At 45.4% G+C, this 14,270-nt stretch overlaps 1 protein-coding gene across 3 annotated transcripts in view; it reads left to right on the top strand.

Annotated features, from left to right (window-relative positions):
* The first annotated feature begins 6,673 nt into the window (after nt 1–6,673).
* SH3RF1 (SH3 domain containing ring finger 1) overlaps nt 6,674–14,270 on the top strand; it is a 182,375-nt gene continuing 174,778 nt past the window's right edge. Inside the window, exons 1-2 of one of the 3 annotated variants that reach the window (XM_025462834.3) lie at nt 6,674–6,743; nt 9,204–9,691. In XM_025462834.3, the coding sequence (XP_025318619.1) occupies nt 9,299–9,691 (393 nt within the window). In that variant the 5' untranslated portion in view covers nt 6,674–6,743; nt 9,204–9,298. Of the gene's footprint in view, nt 6,744–7,477; nt 7,724–9,203; nt 9,692–14,270 lie in introns of those variants that run through there. The other 2 variants (XM_025462833.3, XM_035716224.2) reach the window with 2 other exon arrangements.

The following is a 14,270-nucleotide window of genomic DNA, read 5'->3' as shown; positions in this document are numbered from 1 at the left end:
GATCCTGAGATCATCACCTGAGCCGGAACTCACTACCTGAGTCAGATGCTAACTGACTGTGCCCCCTGGACACCTCACTTTAACAAATTTTCCAAGTTGCTCCTTTAAACTTTGTTTGCCTGCTTCACAAAATTTTAAAGGAAGAAAACATGTACAAGAAGCTATAAGAATAGAAATTCTAAGGAACAATGTGAAGATTGGCATGAACATTTTTGTGGTACAGGTTTAGGGGAATGAGGGACAGAAAATAGTAAGGAAATTGTTGACAAAAGGAAGTAAACCACTTCCTGAATTCAAGCCAATTTTCAGAAAAATGAGTTGAAGTATAGCATGATCAGTACACGTGATGATAATTATGCTTTTAAAAACATAAATAAACACATTTTATTTGGGAGCAAGAAAGAGAGAAGGTGAGGTACTAGCTATAGAAAAAAGAAAATGTTATGATGGGATCATTTCTACTCATTATGAAATCATAGAATATAGGCTTCTATTCGAGTATACATGTGAATTAGGGTGAATAAATTGAGAAGGACCCACTTCTGCTCAGTATTATAATGAAAAATTGAACCTGGGTCATGAGTCCCTAGTGAATTCAAGCACATGTCCATGTGTGTGTGTGTCTAAGCTGATCTATTTAAATGCATTAGAAAAGTCAGACTTTAGATTTGATCAGAAAGTCTCAAAATTGATAAATAATCTTTGATATATAAAGACAGGTTACCAAGAAAGATGATGGAATTTCATTTCCTGAAGATGGTTAGATAGAGTGATGGATATTTATCTACTCTCTTTAATAGTTGGGTCAGGTAAAGTTTGCTTAGAAGCAAAAAGACCACTTGAAAGCTTAAACTTTTAGAATGATAATGAAATTTGACAAGAGAAAGTATTTTTTAATAGGAAGAAATCCTATTATATTTTCCTCATGTAGGTTAAATTTTTCTTTGTACTTGAGTCAAAAAATATTAGAGGCATCTAGTTTTCAGTCATGTTTTCACTGAAGCTTAACAGTATTGAGCAACAGGACCTTCTGAGGCTTGATATGGGTGACCTTCATCACATTTGAGGGTCCTAGGGCAACTTGGGGCCAGCCACGTGTGTTGCTCTGGGCAGACTAATATTTTAGCTCCCTTCAAACTTATGTTCTTTAAAAATCTATCCAGTATGGGGTGCCTGGGTAGCTCAGTCAGTTAAGCGTCTTGCCGTTGGCTCAGGTGGTGATCTCAGGGTCCTGGGATAGGCTCCAAGTCAGGCTCCCTGCTCAACTCCCTCTACCTCTGCCCCCCCCCCCCAACACTCATGCTCTCCTTCTCTCTCTCAAATTAATAAATAAATTAGATCTTTGAAAAATAAAAAAATAAAAATAAAAATCTGTCTAGTATTTACTAAGAGGAGAGACAGCACTATATGGTGAAGTGGGAGGTGAAGAGGCATACAGACTAGAACGAATGGAGGTGGAAATACTCAACGGCTCTTCTGTTGTCCTCAGAAAACCAGCAATGGCTCCAGTCTCCCATATCCTTCTCAACAACACCAAAGCTCTAGAGGGCCTTTTGGAGATGAATTTCCTTGGTCAATGCCCAGGGTATCTCCTTTTCATGTGCTTCTGGGTGACAGTTGGCTAGTGTTTCTCAAATTGTTGTCCCAGCATCCCATGCATTAGGATCACCTGATTCTTTAACCCCTGCTACACCTACTAAGTGAGAAACTTTAGGAACGAGGCTAAGTTGTCTGCATTTCTGACTAGCTTTGTAAGTGATTCTGACTGTGCTATACCTCAAGAGCCACTCCCTGAAGGCCAGGTTAGAATTAGAGTCAGCTTAGAGCACTCCAGCCTTCTCCAGGTACTCTGCTGTCAAACAGCTCCTCAAATATTCAGACCTGTTTCAAAAAGGCTGGAGGAAGATTCAGTTCAGTTACCTCCCACTCATCAGTCTTTCTCCCTAACATCATCCTGATTGAACTGAAATCTTCGGGGAGTGCCTATAAATACTCCATCTGCTCAGATTTTCTGCCAGACAGTGGCGTTTGCACCACCTTCCCACTACCGTAGACCAAAATAACTTCTTTGGGCTTTGCCTGACTCTAACTGATAAATGAGGGTGCTTCAAGACCACTTGGCTCTTCACAAGAGGAATCCATTGCCCTTAGATGTCCTTTATGCAGTTAGGATGGAGATACACTTTTTATGCTGGAAAGAACCTTAGAGATAATCAATCCAATTATGTGAGAAAAGGTGCAGATGTACATAGAATCGGAGACTGGAAACAAATATTATATTGAGTCCCCACTATGTGCCATACATTTTTTCAATGAGTTTTGTCATTAATTTTTTTACAGTAAGCTTTCAAAGTAGGTAACAGTGTATTCATTTGTATAGATAAGGAAGTTAGAAACTCAGAAAATTAAGGAAATTTGCAGTCATTTCGCTAACAGGTAGTGGATTCTGAATTGAATCTAGATTCTGATTAAAAATATGTACATATATATATATATATAGAGAGAGAGAGCACGGGCACGCGCTGCATGGGGGGGGCACGGGGGCAAGGTGCAAGGGAGAAGGAGCAGAAGAGAGGAGATATTACACAGGCTCCATGCCCAGCGCAGAGCCCTACTTGGGGCTCGATCTCACGACTCTGAGATCATGATCTGAGCTGAAATCAAGGACACTTAATTGATTGAGCTACCCAGGCACCCCTCTAATAAAAATAATATTAACCATCATTTATTAAGCACTTACCATGTGTTGAGCATAGTTCCAAGCATTCTATTTTTCTAACTTATGTAAAATCTCCACAAATCCCTGAGGCGGGTAGTCATTTTAGGTCCATTTTACCAGGAAAGTCAGGCACAGAAGACTAGAAACTGGCCTGAAGGTCACCTGGTTAATAGATGGAGAAGCTTTTGATTCCAGAGCTCTCTCCAGAATTCAGTACTCTTGAGAGACTGAAAGCTAGGAGAGGGATTTACTATTCAGGTAGAAGATAAACAGTCCTGAAAATAAGGTTTGGGAGAAGGGGCAGATTTAAAAAGCACTTCCGATGATCTTTGGATCATTTATCGGTGGGAGGGGGAGCAGAGGGAAAATGAGGGGCTGGAGAGAACTCTGAATTTTCCTGCTTGGTTGGAAAACAAAGTAGATGGTGACCAAGATTTAGAATGAAGACAAACTGGCATTGCATTTATGTTCTGTGTTACATAGCTGGCATTTAGCTTTTTCTGCAGCTTAACTGAGAAGAGAATCATGTGTCCTTTTCATCTTCTACATAAAAACTTATTGACCAATAGATTATAAGAAAGACTCTTTATTTATTTATTTATTTATTTATTTATTTATTTATTTATTTATTTATTTATTTTAAGAAAGACTCTCAATGGAATTTGGAACATTGCCCAATTTCCTATCTTTGGGGCAGTGAGGCACTAATATATTTGTAGCTTTAGGATGGGAAGATGTATGATTCTATACTTGATTAATTCTTTGTTTGAGAACCATTCACTGGTACCCACCATGGTTGGCTGTCTAGGCTACCAAGGTGAAGAAGACAGACCCATTCCATGTCTTCAGGTTGCTTATATTCAGGTAAGGGAGATAGGCAATAAATAAGGAATCAAAGAATGAGATTCTGAACAGTACTGTGAAGGTGATAAATAACGTGCTGTGGTAGAGCATGATGGTGTAAAGTCCAAGTGACACGGGTTCATAAAACGGGAAAGATACATGATTTTTATTCCAAGTATGATAGAAAGAAATTGATGTTTTGAAAAGAGGTGTAACATGATCTATCATGCATTTTTTTGTATTTTGCTCTGGGTGTCCCTACATTCAGGGCAAGACTGTGGGGACAGGAACGGAAAGGAGCAGAGAAGCTGGTTAGGAGGGCCGGAAACAAAGAGCCACACTGGCTTGAATACAGGTGTAATGGAGATATTTTGGGGATAGCTGGCAGACTTGTTGATGGAGGGATGGAGAGAAATCGAAGACAACCCCTAGGTTTCTAGTTTAAACAACTGGGTAAACGATGCTTGCATTTCCAGTGTCACTGCAGCTGGGGGCTAGATAAGTTTTGAGGGATGGGATGCCTGGGTGGCTCATCGGTTAAACGTCTGCCTTCGGCTCAGGGTGTGATCCTGGAGTTCCAGGATCAAGTCCCATGTTGGGCTCCCTGCGTGGAGCCTGCTTCTCCCTCCGCCTATTTCTCTGCCTCTCTCTCTCTGTCTCCCATGAATAAATAAATAAAATATTTTTTAAAATGTCACTATACTTAAAAAAAAAGTTTTTTTTTTTTTAATTTTTATTTATTTATGATAGTCACAGAGAGAGAGAGAGACGCAGAGACACAGGCAGAGGGAGAAGCAGGCTCCATGCACCGGGAGCCCGATGTGGGATTCGATCCTGGGTCTCCAGGATCGCGCCCTGGGCCAAAGGCAGGCGCCAAACCGCTGCGCCACCCAGGGATCCCCTTAAAAAAAAGTTTTGAGGGAAAATGATGATCAGACACACGTATGAACATGCATGTCTAAGCATGATACCAAAGCTTACAAAAGAGTGCTCTGGTCCGGGAATTCAAAAGCCTGATTTGTGTCATAAATTTATCACTAGAAGCAATAGCTGCCTTACACCTCATTTTTTTCCCATCTGAAAATGGGAATGATTATATCTATCTTTACTACTTCAGAGGGATGCTTAGAAGATACATGAGATAACGTAAGTGAAAGTAACTTTGAAGTCTTGGGAGGATGAGAACTATATTAAGTGAAGCTATCATTACTGTGTACAGGGTGTGTTTATATTTTTCTTGTATCTCCTCAAAGTCACAGGGGCCCTAAGTATAATATGTTTACATGTTCATGTTCAGTTCCCAGAAATGATAAGATGAACATGCTTCTCTTTCCCCAACTGTTCCTTCCCCTGTAGTATTCTCTTGACAGGGTTTTGCAATTCTGAGTTTCTCAAACTTTTCAAAGACCATGGGAAGGAAGGATTTTGCCCAGTCTAACTCTGCCTGGGTAATTTCTGGCAGGTAATGATAATGAGATCTTTCTTTAATAGAGATGTACAGATTACAAAGAATGAACACATTATTTCATTGACTCTTCCAAGGACACTAAGAAAGGTATTATTTTTTCACCATTTAACAGAAGAGAGATGGCTCAAGAGTTTTTTTAGCTAGAGTAATGAAGGCTAATATTTGTGTTCTATAAAATATAGCGAACTAGCACCAGGGACATGCAACTGCAGCCATGAGCCAGATAATCTTTGTGGGACTGGGGCGGGGGTGCTTGTGTTGATCACTGTAGTCTTGGGTATGCTGTCTTCAGTTCTTTGATAATGGGTGTGATGATTGATTTTCTTGCCTAGTTTCACAAGCTGCACCATTCCACACATGACCTTCTATACTGTTCTCTCTAAAAACAAACAAAAAAACCCCAAAATAAGAACAAAATAAAACAAAATTGTCCTTGCTCTTCAGAGTAAATACATGATGAACAGTGTCGTCTTTCCCCTGGGAGCAGATACAGTACACTTGGTTTTGCCTGAGGCGGTCTGTGAGAAAGGGTACTTGGAATCCATAGGCCCGAGGTTGAATCTTGGTTCAGCATTACTGATTGTGTGACCTGGGGGTGAAATGAACCTATCTGGACTTCGGTTTTAAAGACTGTACACTGCATGTACTCATATTTGCCTGTTTGTTGACTGTGATGGTATCTAGCCAGCCCCACTATCATCAGTATAGTCCAGATACAGAAGAATTTGTCGATTATTGTTAAAAATTCTCCACCATGTTCATTCTTTTCCTTGCGTTCTCAGTTCAAATGCATGTGTATTTGCTCACTTCTAATGGAAGGGGAAGTGGGCTGTTATTTCTGGTATTCACACGATAGGACTCTCAGCATATTAATCTATTTAAAACAAAGCTAAGGCATGATGAGGTCTGAGACTGCGTAAGGATCGAATTAATGAATGTTTAGATCATACAGCGAATGCTACATAATCATGAACTGCTATCATGTTTTTCTTAGGTAAGTGATCTCATTGGTCTTGAATAGTTTAGCCGTGGCCTGGGTGGAGACGAGAATAATCCGGCTCCCCTTCGGAACGTCACCCTGTTTGCTGGCCAAGCAGGGATTTCTCACAAGATATCTCTAGAACCCTTATTTTCTTCTAGTTTCTGCCCCCCTTGGAGGAAGGATATTTGGGATAACTTTTTCTAAGTTGAAATGTGACGTGCAAGTCACATTATGACAACGTTGAGATAATGACAACATTTTAATTTGTGTTCCCCTCTGAATCGAGTCTGAAAAACACATCTCAAAACCTGTGGACGTGTTTTTCCAAACTACATTTCAGAGTTTACAGGTGTGCGCCTGGGGCAACCGAAGCAAAGATCACAGCGATGGTTGGGGCTGCTCCCAGGCTCGGAGACCAGAGGCGCCTGTGAGCGGCCGGACGGGCGGCCGCCCCGGGGTCACCCTGAGCCGTGCCCAGGAGGGCAGGTGTATCAGCAGCCCCGCACACCTGCTGTCCTCGCCTCTGCCCTCCGGGTCTGTCTCTGGGTCCGCCGAGGTCTGTGCCCCGGGGAGGCCGCGGGAGGCCGCGGGATGCCGGGACGGACAGCTGCCCCGGGGCTGTCCCCCTGTGACTCCCACACAGGGGAGCCTCCCTCGGGCCTCGGGCTCACCGCGCTCCGCGCTCGCTCCACCAAGCGTCTCCACAGGGCCGGGCGGGCAGCCGCCTGGAGGTGAGGTCCCTTCCGGCCCGGCCCTCTCCCCTCGCGCCCCTCCCGCCCCGAGCACCCCCGGGCACCCCCGGGCACCCCGGGCAGGAGGAGGACGTGGGCCCCGCCCGGTGGCGTCTCCCTCTTCACTCCCCCTCCACCCCCGCCCCGCCTCCCCGCGGCTTCATTGTCCAGGCCAGCTGCCCTCAGGAACGTCCACCTCCCTCGCTCCCGGGGACCCCGCTTCCCGGGCTCGCGGCTTCCGCGGCGCCCCCTCCGGCCGCCACCCCTAGTGCCCGGGGCGGGCGGGGCCGGGACCTGGGCGGGGAGGAAGGCGCGCCTGCGGCGGGGGTACGGGGTGGGGAGGCGCGGTGCTGCGGGGTCGCCCCGTCGTGCGGGGGAGGCGCGGTGCTGCGGGGTCGCCCCGTCGTGCGGGGGAGGCGCGGTGGTGCGGGGTCGCCCCCGTCGTGCCGGGGGGGGGAGGGGGCGGGGCGCGGTGCTGCGGGGTCGCCCCCCCGTGCCTGGGGGGGGCGGGCGGGGCAGGGACGTCGGGCGGGGAGGAGGGCGCGCCCGCGGCGGGGGGGTGCGGGGGGAGGCGCGGTGGTTTGGGGTCGCGCCTCCTGCCCGGGGCGGGCGCAGTGGTGCGGGGTCGCCCCCTCGGGCCCGGGGCGGGGAGGAGGGCGCGCCCGCCCCGCAGTTCCCGGAGGTGCCCCGCCCGCCCCGAGGGGAGGCGCTGTGGTGCGGGGCCGCCCCCTCCCGCCCCGGGCGCCCGCCGCGGCTCGGCCTCTTCCTCCTCCTCCTCCTCCCCCGCCCCCCCGCCCTCCCGGCTGGGAAAGTGGGAGGTGGCGGCGGCGTGCGCGCGTGAGGGGGGCGGCGGAGAGGAGTCTCCGTCTCCGCCGCCGCGTCAGAGACCCTGCGAGCGGCGGGCGCGGCGGGGCCGCCGGTGCCTCGGTCTCCGCCGCCGCTGCGGGGCCGCGAACAAAGAGGAGGAGCCGCGGCGCGAGGTAGGGCGCGGGGCGCGGGGCGCGGGGCGGGCAGACGCCGGCGGCCGCGGGGGGGTGGTGGGGGCGCCCCTCTCCCCTCCCCCCTCCCCCCGGCCCCCGCCCCCGCCCCCGCCCCCCGCCCGGCCCCGTGGCCGCGGCCTCGCTCCTCGCCGCCTCTGAGCCCGGCAGGAAGCGCCCCGGGCCCGCGGTCTCCCGCTGCCCGCCGGCCCGGACTCTCCGGGGACTCCCGCGTCCTCTCCGCGGCGGCACGGAGGTCCCCGCGGCACTTTGGGCGGCCGTCCTCCGCCACTCGAGGCTGCGGATTTGTGCTGGAGTCCTTGAAAACTTCAGCAGGCGTTCGGGGGCCTTTTCGTGCCCGGCCTGGCCCGGAGCGCGGTGGGAGCGGGCTGTTGGCGGAGCGAGATCCCGGCTCCCGCTCGGCCTGGGGCCCCGTGCTCGTCGCCGGCACCTGGCCCTGGGGTGTGTCCGCGGGCCTGGGGCACCTGTACCTGCGGGCGGCGCGCAGGCGGCGCGCCCGGGGCTCCCCGACCCGGCGGCGGGCAGCTGTGGATGCCTCCACCAGAACCCCCTCCCCTCCCCTCCCCTCCCCTCCCCTCCCCTCCCCTCCCCTCCGTTCCCGCTGACACTTGCTTTGGCGGCAGGGGCGAGCGGCGCGGGCACTGGCTTCAGAGCTTTTTCCTGAATGGCCCCATTTTCATAGGATGCTCCCATTTTTCAGCCCAGCATTCCATTGTCGAATTCTTTGGGCGATGATTTTGCCAGATTTTCTGAATGGGATTAGGACAAGCTGTTCAGAAATATGTTTCAGAGTTTGTCAACCACTGCTCTGAAGGGTGCTTTTATATTTCAGCTGCTCTCAGACAGACCTTTAGTGGTGTCCTCTCCAATTGTCAACCTTCGGCTCGTTTTGCTGGGGCAAGATGAAACAGTTCTATTTTTAAGACCAGCGAAGAAACATATGTATTTAATATTGGGATCATTTACCACAAGTGATCACGCGAGGCATGGTTTCTTAAACACTAAAGTGACTTAAAGATTGGGAGGTTTGTTGGGTTTAAAAGTAATTTCAGGTAGAGGAAACTTTCCGTTGCTTCTGTTCAGCTTCTCATACGTATTGGAGACTTTATTAAGGCAGCCAGTATCGCTTTGAGAGCTGAAGAAATTATGTTCTTTATTGCATTTCGTAAATCCCATTTTACTGCAGGAATTCTATATAGTACCTATTAGCTGTTTCTGCACAGTGAACTCCTAGATACCTTTAGGGATTAATTTTGAATTGTTTAAAAAGCACATTTTGTTTTTAATTGTTGACTTTGGAGTTCAGGAACCACATTCCAAAGCAAAGCTGCACTATTCAGAGGAAGCACTTTTGTGTACTCTTTGGTTCTTGGCTCCTCTGTGAACCTTCTCCCCAAATAACAGTACTAATTTTTTTTTTTTTTTTTTGTCTTCTCTCTCCCCTCCTCCCCCATCACTCCAGAGCAAAGTCTGAAATGGATGTTACATGAGTCACTTTAAGGGATGCACGGAACTATGAACATTTCTGAAGCTTTTTTCTCAGTAAACTAGATAAAGATGGATGAATCTGCCTTGTTGGATCTTCTGGAGTGTCCTGTTTGTCTAGAGCGGCTTGATGCTTCTGCAAAGGTCTTGCCATGCCAGCATACCTTTTGCAAACGATGTTTGCTGGGGATTGTAGGTTCCCGAAATGAACTCAGATGTCCTGAGTGTAGGACTCTTGTTGGCTCGGGTGTTGAGGAGCTTCCAAGTAACATCCTGCTGGTCAGACTTCTGGATGGCATCAAGCAGAGGCCTTGGAAACCTGGCCCTGGTGGGGGCAGTGGGATGAACTGCACAAATGCATTAAGGGCTCAGAGCAGCACTGTGGCTAATTGTAGCTCAAAAGATTTGCAGAGCTCCCAGGGAGGACAGCAGCCACGGGTGCAAGCCTGGAGTCCCCCGGTGAGGGTGAGTAGCCTGCAGAAGCAGTTTGGTGAATAAAGGTGGTGACAACTACATTTTTTTTTTTTTTATGCTCCAGCTTTATATTTTCTAAATCAGTTCATTGCCAAAGAAGCCACACTTAATGGAGCAGATAGGAAATTATACCTCACGTTTATTTTTTTCCCCCTTTTGGAATGAGAATGGATATAAATAACAAAATTTTCATTTTTAAAAATTCTTTCCAGGACACCTTCATGGCTTCATGGTTGGGTGTCTGCCTTTGGCTCAGTTCATGATCCCAGGGTCCTGGGATTGAGTTTTGCATAGGGTTCCCCTCAGGGAGTCTGCTTCTCCCTCTGCCTGTGTCTCTGCCTCTGTGTGTCTTTCATGAATAGATAAATAATCTTGAAAAAAAATTAAAAATAAAAATTCTCTCCAGATAGTTCCTAGTACCTTTTAAGATAAATTTTGAGAAACAGGTAGGCGTTATTCACTGAAATCTAAAACAAAGCAGTTTTTTGATGCTCATTTTAAAATGGAAATTTGGTGTGATTTTTTTCCCCTTTTTCATGGAGTTGGGAGAACCATAATTACATATATATGTGTATATGCGTAATATATGTTATAAATATGTGTGTGGGTGAATCACAAGTAGGAAATTAGACCTTAATTTTTATGTTGCATTGAGCCATTCTAGTCATTCTTTTGGTTTTATGAATGCACAGCACAGAATTTACTGGTTGGAGGAATTCTTAACAAATCATGGCCACAGGTAGCAGAGTTTCGTTGCTGTAGCAACGAAATGTCATTTAGGACTATGTGTAACGGAGGAGAATCTAGCTTTATGTTGGGTTTTACAGGGAGTGAAATGAAATGTTTGCATCAAAATGATTTTTCTTGGGTTTGGGGTTTGGGCTGAAATGATTTTAAATGAAGCTATTTGGATAGTTACCACATTTTAAATTTCCTAGAAGGTAAGGTATTCTGAATAAGTCTATATTATGTTGTGGGTGATGGCATCCCAGTAAGACACATTTTTTCTCATTTTTATAAAAATAAAAAGTAGTTATGGGCATCAGATAATTAAAACAATTTCATTTTGTTGGAAGAAATGATTTTGATAGTTGGCCTGACTGATAAAATAGGTTTTAAAAGAACAGTTAATTTGGATAAGAATTTTTTTTTTCAAATATTCATGGTTAACATCTAAAGCTGACTTCTTTCATTTAGTGTGAGAACAGCCATTGGGATGGCATTAGATAGTATAAATTTACAGATGTGACTATTAAAGGGTATACCAATTCCCTTCCTTCTCGAGCTCATCTTTTACCCTTTTTTTTTTTTTAAATTTTTATTTATTTATGATAGTCACAGAGAGAGAAAGAGAGGCAGAGACACAGGCAGAGGGAGAAGCAGGCTCCATGCACCAGGAGCCCGATGTGGGATTCGATCCCGGGTCTCCAGGATCACGCCCTGAGCCAAAGGCAGGCGCCAAACCGCTGCGCCACCCAGGGATCCCTCGAGCTCATCTTTTAAAATAATACAAAATATTTATATCACTAGATGTAAAGTAGGAAAGCATTTTAATTGATAGGGAACAATTTATTAGGCTATCAGGCTTCTTGTGATTTGTATTTAATTTTTTTTTTTTTAAAGACAATGAAAACTTTGGGATAGGGAGATATTCTTTGCATATTTGAAGCCCATGTGTTGTGAAGTTGGTCTTATAGCACTTTTCCTGGATTTCCTTTATTTTATGGAGTTTACTGGTGCATTGATTAGTGTATATGGTCATTATTATTTTAACCTCACAACCAGTGATCAAGTTGGTCATTTCTGAGACACCTGACCCAGGTCTGCTTAGCTTAGTGAGACAGTAGATTTGCTTCTCTGGAGAGATTTTGTTTCCTTGTTAATTAGAGATGGTGTAGCTTCTGGCTATGAATGAAGTATCTTAGTTGTTGACACATTGCCTTCCTTGTTGTGAGGAATGCATTGAATGTTTGATTACTGATAAAAAGGAATTTAAAGGGGGGCGCCTGGGTGGCTCAGTGGTTGAGTGTCTGCTTTGGCTCAGGTCGTGATCCCGGGGTCCTGGGATTGAGTTCTGCATAGGCTTCCTGCAGGGAGTCTGCTTCTCCCCTCTGCCTATGTCTCTTGCCTCTCTCTCTGTGTCTCTCATGAATAAATAAAATCTTAAAAAAAAAAAAGTAAAATAAAAAGGAATTTAAGAAAATGGCTTTTAATTAAGCATTCAACTTAATGTCCTTTGAATTTGTTTTCTTTCTTACATAGAAATTGACTATGTAATGCTGTAATGTTCATTTATCTCAACTGCTAAACTCTCAAAGTTGAGCTCCATTTATCTTGGGTAAATTATTTTGGGATTTTGATGATGTTACTGTTATTTTTCTGTTTTATATGAATTCCTAATTTGCATCATGTTTTTTCTTTAGCAAGAGAAAAATTATTGACCAAGAGGCTGATGAACTTGAGCCTTATAACTTGGATAAAATAGTTGAGGTAAATAAAACAGAAGATGATGTCTGTTACTTTAGGGGATGGGGAGGCACAGATGGTAGAGGACAAAACAAAATTACACAGTAATTTGAGTTCATACAAATGCTGCAATACTTATAAAAAGAGCAGTTTTATTTTTTCTATTCTAAAATAATTTCTCATTGATAGTTACTGGTACCTTTTGCTTTCAAGTATTCAAAACAACCAGAGTGGGATGCCTGGGTGGCTCAGTGGTTGAGCATCTGCCTTTGGCTCAGGGCATGATCCTAGAGCCCCAGAATCGAGTCCCACATTGTGCTCCCTACATGGAACCTGCTTCTCTCTCTGCCTATGTCTCTGCCTCTCTCTCTTTGTGTGTCTCTCATGAATAAATAAATCTTTAAAAAAACAAAAAACAAACAAATAAAAACAAAAACAAAACAACCAGAGCTGTACAAATAGTCCAAGTACCTGAAAGATAAATACATCTCAGACAATCCTCCTTTTAAAAAAGAAATCTGTAACATTCAGGCATGTGGAGGTTGTAATGCACTCCTTTGGACACTTTCCTGAGGTGAGTGACCATAATAAATCCCAAACATGCATTCTTCTCTCTTAGATTTTCTGACACAACTAAGTGGTACATGAGCCTGTTTCCACATGTTGCGCAAAGCTGAAAGTGATAACATGTGGAATGTTGCTTCAGTGTATTAGTTATGTTCTATGTTCTATTAGATTGTGACCATGTGGCTTCCTCATGCATTTAGCCGAGGTAGATTGAGTGTTATCAGCAGACACAAACATTTCCAATGTGTGACACAGATCTTGTTCCCAGAATTTTAGTGTTTCCTGCCTAATATGAAGGAGAAAATGAAAAAGTGTTGGATTGGAGTCCCTGTGGGAATCCGTCAGGTCTCTACCTCATGTAAAGAATTCCTGTTGGTTTTAGGCCAAAGTTGAGCAGTGGAATGAGCCACAGGGTGAGGGGGATTGCAGATATTTGCTTAAATGGATTAAAAATGCCCACAGAAGATAGATAATATATAAAAATATATATAAGGGCACCTGAGTGGCTCAGTGATTTAGAGTCTGCCTTTGGCTCAGGGAGTGATCCCCGGGGTCCTGGGATCAAGTCCCACATCGGGTTCCCCATGGGGAGCTCGCTTTTCCCTCTGCCTGTGTCTTTGCCTCTCTCTGTCTGTGTCTCTCATGAATAAATAAAATTAAAAAAAAATATATGCAAAATTCCATATGGGAGACATGTTTAAGTAATTTCTACAGAATTATGACATAGTAGAATGGTTAAATTTCTGTTTTCTATGAGGGGTTCCATTCGTTCAAGATCTATTCATACCTTTGCACCTATCTGTCTGTCTAGGAATTATTAATGGTTTCACACTGCCTCTATCTCAAAGTGAGTTTATTCAGCAAAAATAGATCCACATAACCACTGATTTATGCTAATTCACACTTCGTTTATTCTTTCATTTATCTAACAAATATGTATTGAGCACGTACTGGGTGCCAGGCACTGCTGTAGCTGCTCAGTAGATAATGATGAATAAATGAGATACAGATTCCACTTATGAACTTAGGAGTATGTATCAACCTTGGGGGAGAGACACACATTAATAACACAACAATGCAAGTACATAATTAAACTTGGTAAGTGTTATGACAGAAAGCTAGGGGAGAGGATAGGAGAAAGACCTGTGTTTAGTGTGAAGGTAAGTGTGTGTGTGGGAGGTGGTCAGAGGAAGCTTCCGAAGCTTCCTTGATGAAGAGGCATTTGAGCTGAGATCTTAAGGATAAAATGATTTTTATTAGTTGAGAGAAGACTTGGCAGGCGAAGGAGCAGGGGGAAGAGTATTCCAGTGGCTTTGATCTGTTGTAGGACAGGGTATGGATTCTGGGAAGAACCAATGTAAGGGGAATGTGGACTAAGCAAGGGACTGGGATAGTGACCTGAGATGAGGCCTCAAGTGCAGTAATGCACAAGGCATCCAGAGCCACCACAGGCCACAGGAGGTTAAGGGCCAGATGAGCAATATAGCTAGTAAGTGCTCTGCATTTGGGCTTACAGTTATGAGTCATTAGGACTGAG

This window comes from Canis lupus, chromosome 25, assembly GCF_003254725.2.
Source record: "Canis lupus dingo isolate Sandy chromosome 25, ASM325472v2, whole genome shotgun sequence".
Lineage (NCBI taxonomy): Eukaryota > Metazoa > Chordata > Mammalia > Carnivora > Canidae > Canis > Canis lupus.
Note: the sequence above shows the minus strand (reverse complement) of the source record. Positions and strands in the feature narration are given on the sequence as shown.